An 8,616-nucleotide genomic window follows, 5' to 3' on the forward strand; every position below is an offset into this window, starting at 1 on the left:
ATGAAGCACCATTCAAGACTCAAAACCAAGTTTCAGAAGACTTAAAGATAGGAATCCTTGTAACTAGTAGCTGATAGGCTTAGTTAGTCTTTTTCAGTTTTCATTTTTGTTGTAATGACAGGACCGCGGACCGGAACCTCAACGGAACGGCACCTCGATCGGCTCTTCACCTCGGTACACTCTACCATCTCTCCCATTTCTGAACTACATGTGGCTTGATTCCTATATAACCAAGGATATGTAGGCATCTCAAATACCAGGGCTCGGTCACATTTCCTCCCCTTTCCGTAGTGTAGTCCCCTCCAAATAATGGTCGGGTCAAAACACGTCTAGTCGTTCTTTGTCGGAAAACTCTTCGTGTTTCCAGTCAAAGAGGGGCAGCTGTAAACACGTGATTTTTGACCCTCCCCGAGGATTTTCACACTTTTTTTTAGCATAAATATGTAATTAGGTCTAATATAGCCATTTTAACTATTTTTACTTTATTTCGTTGCAAAAAAGAAAAAAATCACAAAAATACATATATAAATTTTAGTTTATGTATTTCTCATAAATTTGATAAAATACAAAAATTGTAATTTATTTTGGTATTTTATATAAATTCGAAAATTACAAAAAATATAATTCTATTAAAGTTTTGTAGTCATTATAATTTTGAAAAATACAAAAAAATATTACTTCATATTTTATCTTTATATATAAAAACGAAAATTACAAAAAAATAGTTTTATTAATATTTTTGTAGCTATTTTAAATCTTGAAAAAATATTTAAAAAGATATAGTTTTGTTTAAATATTAGTCTTATTTTTGGTAATTATGTTGTTTGCATAGGACTAGTTAAGCAACGTCGTGTCCTTAATCGGGTCTGAGAAAAAGAATAATATTCGGGTTCAAAATACCCGGTTTTAGGCCTAATTTTCGGACCTAGCCCATAATAAACCGAGTCCCTGATGCATGGGGAACCCCACCACGCGTGGGGGACATACGTCTCGAACCCCACCACGCGTGGGGCTCATTTTTCTGGGCAAAACCATATCAAATACACGGACAAAAAGAATTTTGAAGGGGGGACTTGGAAATTTTTTTTTGACGGGGGACTGTTCATGGTTCTTCTTCAAGAGAACAAGAAGAAAAACCCTACTGTCCCAAAAACCACCAGCAACCCTACACCCAAACACCACCCCGTCACCATCTTGTCCGAAAACCACCAGTCCAAACACCACCTCCACGACCCCTCGTTCTTTTGAGCAGCAACAATCACTGCTGCGTCGTCAACCACCATTGCCACCCGTTACGAGCTCCAGCTCCATCCAAACCAACCTGCTGCTGCGTCGCCACCTCCCCGTCGTAACCAAAAAATCAGTCGCACCACTACTCCTCACGTCGTCACTCCCCCTCAACCCCACTGTCCAAACAGGCTCGTCACCTTCCCCATCGCCCAAAACCACCTGAAGAGAAAGATACTATCGTCTTTTGCTTCAACTGCCCGTCGACCCTGCTGCTGCCACCATTGTCGCGCCGTTCGAGCAGCAGCCATTGCTGCTGTTGTTCGTTTCTATCACACCCGCCGACCACTCTCCAAACAACCACCCCTTGTCCTCCAATCTCCATCGCAACCAGGCGATTATCCAGTCGTCATTCGCGTGCCCAGTGACCGCTGTTTATTCGTTGTCATCGCGCAGTCCGTCGGAGGTCGTCGTTGGGTTGTGCTCGTGGCTTCCGGTCTGATATCGTTGAGTTTGACATCAAGGTTCCGTCGTTGGAGAGGTGTCCGACAGTTGTCGGTCCAGTTGGTTGTTGTTCTTGCTTCAAACAGGTGCATACGCATTTTTAAATTTGTGATATGTGCTTAAATGGAATGAAACGATATGAATTTTCTATGCAGTGTTTGTGTATCGTCTTTGTTGAATTGCTCTTCATTTTTACCATGGATATTATTACCTATTAGAATTTGTTTTTTTTTTTTAATCTCGGATGGCTTCACTAGTAGAAAATCGTAGTTGTTTTAGGTTTGCCCTTAAATAGTAAAAATGAGACGAGCCTCGCAAAAAAAAAAAAGAAAAAAAAAGAAAAAAAAATGCACAAGCCGCGGGGTCCTCTAAATGTATATATTAAATACTTAGATTCCGAGACGGGCCGTTTAGCAAATTTCACGGCCCTACCCAAAATAATAACGCGTTAGTTGCTTTAGGCGCGCCTTTAATAATTTAATTTTCTTAAACTCGGGTGCACATTTATGTGACCCAAATCCAAATCTCAACGGAGTCGAAATGTGTCTTTAATCACGGGTACATTGATTGTGACGTGGTTTGAGATGCATTTCCATGACGTTGCAAATTCCTTTTAAAAAATAATGAATGAGACGAGCCTCGACAAACAAAAATGCACAAGCTGCGGGGCCCTCTAAATGTATATATTAAATACTTAGAATTCGGGACAGGCCGTTTAGCGAACTTCACGGCCTTTTCCCAACATAACAATACGCTAGTTGCTTTAGATGCGTATTTAATAATATTATCTTCCTAAACTTGGGTGCACATTTATGTGACCCAAATCTCAATCTCAACAGAGTCGAAACGTAGCTCTAACCACGGGTACATTGATTGTAACATGGTTCGAGGTGTATTTTCCACGATGTTGCAATTTTTGAAAATAATAACATTAAATGATAAAAGCGGTTAAAAGATAAAATAGGCACATAAGTTCATACTTGTATAAAATCAGATAACCAAGCCGAATATAACAGTTGAGCGACCGTGCTAGAACCACGGAACTCGGGAATGCCTAACACCTTCTCCCGGGTTAACAGATTTCCTTATCCGGATTTCTGGTACGCAGACTGTAATATGGAGTCATTATTTTCCTCGATTCGGGATTAAAATAGGTGACTTGGGACACCCTAAATCTCCCAAGTGGCGACTCTGAAATAAATAAACAAATCCCGTTTCGATTGTCCTTTAATTGGAAAAAAACTCCTACGCCCCTCGCGGGGGCGGAAAAAGGAGGTGTGACAATATTTATTTTTTGTAACCAAGGTACATAATATTCGTTCATATAGACTCAGAACCTTTCTAACTTTGTATCAAAATTAAAAATTAGTGAAAGTAATTATCTTGTCTTAAAAGATATGTCGTTGGTAAATAGAATATGGTTATATAGTTGATTTTAATTCTTAAAAAATTTGGTTAATTTAAAGGTCCTAAATCTTAGGGAGATAATTAAATAACTTTTTTGTCTAGGGTGAACTCTAATTTTAAAAAAGTAAAAAAGACGAACACATTTCGCCAAGGGTCTTTATGCTTTTAATATAGTATAAGTTTTTAAGTGTAATATTTACATACAATAAACTCTTAATATTCTTAAAGGTTTTGGACTTTTTACATAATTTAAATAAGAAAAAAATTAATAAGTAAAATTTTAATTAATTTTAAACTCTTAAACATAGATTTGTATAAAGTAAACTCTTAACAATTTTAAAGTTGTAAATGGTAGGACTTTCTGCATAATTCAAATAAGAAAGATTTTAATGCATAAAATTGTAATTCATTTAAACTGTTAAATAAATAATTAATTGACTATTCAATAAATTATTTCTTATAATTAATAAATTATAATTAATTGTCACAAAGGGCTGGACGTTGGGTTCCAAAGCACCCGGGTTATATTCTCTATGTTAGTTAATTTGTGGCTAGCTAGTTAGCATCACTTTAAGCATATTATTAGAATTCTTGTAGTTGCAACCAGTTATTTTATAGTTTGGGTCCGTGTTAGTGTCTTCCGGAGTTTGGTGTAGGTATAGTGGCTGTAGTGTGGGATGGTAGAGTAAGGTCATGTCCTCGAGGGGTACCGGGGGTGAGTAGGGGGTGGGGAGGGGGTCAGGGGTTGGGACGAGAGGAAAGGAGGGTAAGGGGAAAACGGGAGCTTGTAGATTGAGGATCGGGTCGTGGAAGAAAGGCACGCTGACGGGTAAGTCTATTGAGTTGGCAAAGACTCTCCAGAAAAGAAAGGTTAATATAGTTTCTATCCAGGAGACTAGGTGGGCAAGGACGAAGGCGAGGAATGCGGATGGGTATAAGTTGTGGTACTCTAGAGTCATGAGGGGTAAGAATGGAGTGGGAATCTTAGTGGATATGGATCTTAGAGAGTCTGTGGTTGAGGTTAGGCGAGTGAATGATCGGCTAATGTTTATTAAGTTGGTGATCGGTGAGTGCACCCTCAATGTCGTTAGCGCCTACACCCCGCAGGCGGGCTTGGATGAGGAGGTTAAGAGGCACTTTTGGGAGGGCTTGGACGAGATTGTACGTAGTATTCCACCTACTGAGAGGTTATTTATTGGTGGGGATTTTAATGGCCATATTGGGGCGGCTGCTGGTAGTCATGGCGAAGTGCATGGTGGCTTTGGCTTTGGGGATAGGAACGGAGGAGGTACTTCACTGTTAGACTTCGCTAAGGCCTTCGAGTTGGTGATTGCAAACTCGACTTTTCCGAAGAGGGAGGAGCATCTGGTTACTTTTTGGAGTTCAGCGGCGAAGACTCAGATCGAGTACCTTCTCCTCAGAAGGTGTGATAGAGGGTTGTGCAAGGATTGTAAGGTTATCCCGAGAGAGACCCTCGCGACTCAGCATAGGCTCTTAGTGATGGACATCAGCATTATGATGAAGAGCAAGAAAAGGTATGCTCGTGGCCGATCGAGGATTAAATGGGGAGATTTAACCAAGGATAAAGCCCAGGAGTTGGAGGGGTGTCTATCCGCTATGGGAGCTTGGAGGAGTAGTGGAGACGCGAGCACTATGTGGTCGACGACAGCGAACTATGTGAGGGAGGCGGCGAGAGAGGTGCTAGGTGTATCGAAGGGCTTTTCTGGCAGGCACCAAGGAGACTGGTGGTGGAATGACATAGTCCAAGGTAAAGTGGAGACGAAGAAGGTAGCATTCGCGAAGTTAGCAGGGAGCACAAGCGCGGAGCAGAGGAGTGCGAATAGAGAGAGGTACAAAGTGGCTAGGAAGGAGGCAAAGCTGGCGGTTACGGAGGCGAAGAATACAGTGTTTAGCCGCCTATACGAGGAATTAGGGGAGAAAGGCGGGGAAAGGAAGTTGTTTCGGCTAGCTAAAGCGAGGGAGAGGAAGGCTCAGGATCTGGACCAAGTAAGGTGCATCAAAGATGAGGGTGGTAGAGTATTGAGGGGAGAGTCCCAGATTAAGCAGAGATGGCAGACGTACTTTTATGGTCTCCTGAATGAGGAGGGGGACCGGGAAATAGCGCTAGGAGACTTGGGACATTCGGAAAATCTCTGAGAGTTTAAAGATTGCAGGCGCATTAAGGTAGAGGAGGTCATGGGGGCGTTGCGTAAGATCAGTAGGGGTAGAGCGACCGGGCCAGATGAAATTCCGGTTGAGTTTTGGAAGTGTGTGGGTAGAGCAGGATTAGAATGGCTGACTCGGTTGTTCAATGTAATTTTTAGGACGAAGAGGATGCCGGAGGAATGGAGGTCGAGTACAGTGGTACCGTTGTACAATAACAAAAGAGATATCCAGTGCTGTAACAATTATAGGGGTATCAAGTTACTTAGCCATACCATGAAAGTCTGGGAGATGGTGGTGGAGGTGAGGGTGAGGAAGACGACGTCTATATCCGACAATCAGTTTGGGTTCATGCCGGGCCGCTCCACTACGGAAGCTATCCACCTTATTAGGAGGTTGGTGGAACGGTACAGGGATAAGAAGAAGGATCTACACATGGTGTTTATTGACTTGATAAGGTTCCTAGGGAGGTGCTCTGGAGATGTCTTGAGGCGAAGGGTGTGTCGGTAGCCTACACACAAGCGATCAAGGAGATGTATGATGGAGAAATGACTAAGGTTAGGACGGTGGGAGGCGACTCGGAGCATTTTCCGGTTGTTATGGGATTACACCAAGGCTCAGCGCTTAGCCCGTTCTTATTTGCCTTGGTGATGGATGCTTTGACAGACCATATTCAAGAGGAGATGTCATAGTGCATGTTATTTGCCGATGACATAGTTCTAATTGACGTGACGAGGACCGGTGTTAACGAGAGATTGGAGGTTTGGAGACAGACTTTCGAGTCTAAGGGTTTCAAATTGAGCAGGTCTAAAACAGAGTACCTGGAATGCAAGTTTAGCGCTGAGTCGAGGGATATAAGCGGGGACGTGAGGCTTGGGTCACAGGTCATCCCCAAGAGAGATAGCTTCAAGTACCTTGGGTCGATGATTCAGGGGGGCGGAGAAATCGACGAGGACGTCACTCACCGCATAGGGGCGGGCTGGATGAAATGGAGGCTTGCATCTGGAGTCTTGTGTGACAAGAAAGTGCCACCGATACTCAAAGGTAAGTTTTACAGAGCTGTAGTTAGACTGGCCATGTTGTATGGGGCAGAGTGTTGGCCGGTTAAGAACTCCCATATCCAGAGGATAAGAGTAGCAGAGATGTGGATGCTAAGGTGGATATGCGGGCACACTAGGATAGACAAGATTAGGAATGAAGATATTCGGAATAAGGTGGGCAACGCTCCTATGGATGACAAGATGCGGGAAGTGAGGCTTAGATGGTTCGGGCACGTGCAGAGGAGAAGCCTCGAGGCACCGGTGAGGAGGTGTGAGCGGTTGGCCGTGGTGGGTTCGAGAAGAGGTAGAGGGAGACCTAAGAAGTATTGGGGAGAGGTGATCAGGAAAGACATGGCACGATTGCACATTTCCGAAGACATGGCCCTTGATAGGAAGGCCTGGAGGTCAAGCATTAGGGTTGTAGGATAGGGGTAGTAAAGCTTTCCTTACTTCATTCCGAGGGTGAGGCGGGGTTGGATTAGGGTTGGTCTTAGATGGCTTGCAGTTTATATTGGTCTCACATTATTCTTGTTGTTTATCTTAGACCCGGGCCTTAGATTATGGTTACTGTTATTGCATGTCATTCATCTTTCGGTTTTTATGTTTCTGTTACTATTTCGACTTCTACTGGATTTACTAATGAATTCTCTCCTATTATTTTTTTTAACTCTGTTTTCGTCTTATCGAGCCGAGGGTCTATCGGAAACAGTCTCTTTGTCCCGATCGGGGCAGGACTAAGGCCTGCGTACACATTACCCTCCCCAGACCCCACTATGTGGGATTTATTGGGTAGTTGTAGTTGTTGTTATTTCTTATACTACTTGACACATACTCCAAGGACGGTAGTTTTTGTTTATTTATAGTTGAGACAAAAAGAACCGTTAGTTTTAAGTTCCAACTTCCAATAATCTATTCTAGGAAAATATTAATTCATTGGTAATAGTATTTTACTGATATTGTAGAATTAAGAAAAGATATAGTAGGTAATACATCTCTTGTTAATTAAAGGAAACGTTGGTGATTTTTTTTAAAAAAAAAGTGATTAAGGTAAAAGTTTAATTGATTTTAAAGTTCTAAATTTTAGGATTTTCTACCCAGTTTAAATAAGGAATGATTTAATACATAAAATATAGTAATTAATTTTCAAGTCCTAAATATTAGGAAAATGAGTTAAATGACTATTTTGTCTAGGGCAAAATTAATTCTTAAAGGGTAAAAAAGACGAACGACATTTCGCTAAGGGTCTTCGTGCTTTTAATATAGTACAGATAGATATAGATGTGGATATAGATAGATGTAGATATAGATATAAATATAAATAATAAATAATAAATATCTACAAATCTATGTGCGCTGCACGTTATTTTTTGTCAATGTCAATCATCGCAAAGACTAATTCTAGTTACATTAACTTAACTACAACACTGCTAAAGTGTCAACATTAAATAAAACAAACAAGTTAACCCGTGATGCCTCATGTCCCCAAACATGTTATCTATGCTATTCGGGATGTAAGATCTTATAAAAGAAAGATTAAGGTGATGGTATATAACAAATATAGAGAAATATGTATATTTTTAGTCCCTCCTAAAAATAATATCCGACAAAATATATATATATCCGAAGTTAAAGGAGTTGTCTGAAAAGTAACAATGAAGAGGCTTTTGTAAGTATACAGAAGAGGAATCTTAGGGTACACTATTATTCACTTTCTGTAGTTTGTAACAATTGACTCACAACACAAACAAATATTTTAAGAATTATTTTATTTTAATATTGCCCCGAAAAATAACCTAAAATGTAACCGACAAAAACAATAACAGAAACATACTTCAAAGGTAATTTGAGTACTATGGATACAGAATTTGTCAAAGTACTTGATAGCATTGTTGGCTTTTGCTCGCTTAAAAAAATCTCACAAATCCAAATAGCTTGCTCTTCATGTTTATTTCGAACAAAAGTAATGACCCAAAGACTTCAATAAAGCTTATTCGTCAGGCCCTATTCTCAGTGGCAAACTAATAGTTTTAGAGCTATATAAGCAATGTCACTGTTAATTATTGGTAATACGTAGTTCAAATAAAAAAATTGTCCATATAGAATTGTTGTCACTTAGATCAAGAATAAGTAGGGCATAAAATCTGAAAAACTAAAACTTGATTGGGATTAGAATTCCATTAAACTTAACAATAGAAAAGTTTTAACGATTACAATTTTATCCGTATATCATATTGTATTTTGATGCATAAAATATTCTTGAAGAATAAGAGACCGA

At 40.4% G+C, this 8,616-nt stretch overlaps 1 protein-coding gene across 1 annotated transcript; it reads left to right on the plus strand.

The window, feature by feature from the left end:
- Window positions 1-4,095: 4,095 nt before the first annotated feature.
- On the plus strand, window positions 4,096-5,295 carry LOC138877553 (uncharacterized). Its single transcript, XM_070157169.1, has one exon. It carries the CDS (start codon window positions 4,096-4,098, stop codon window positions 5,293-5,295), a length of 1,200 nt encoding a protein of 399 aa, XP_070013270.1.
- The last annotated feature ends 3,321 nt before the right edge of the window (window positions 5,296-8,616 follow it).

The sequence above is a fragment of the Nicotiana sylvestris genome, chromosome 9 (assembly GCF_000393655.2).
Source record: "Nicotiana sylvestris chromosome 9, ASM39365v2, whole genome shotgun sequence".
Taxonomy (NCBI): domain Eukaryota; kingdom Viridiplantae; phylum Streptophyta; class Magnoliopsida; order Solanales; family Solanaceae; genus Nicotiana; species Nicotiana sylvestris.

Excerpts from the sequence above, each read along its gene's own strand:
- LOC138877553 (XM_070157169.1), top strand. The coding sequence starts at position 4,096 with ATGAGGGGTAAGAATGGAGTGGGAATCTTAGTGGATATGGATCTTAGA.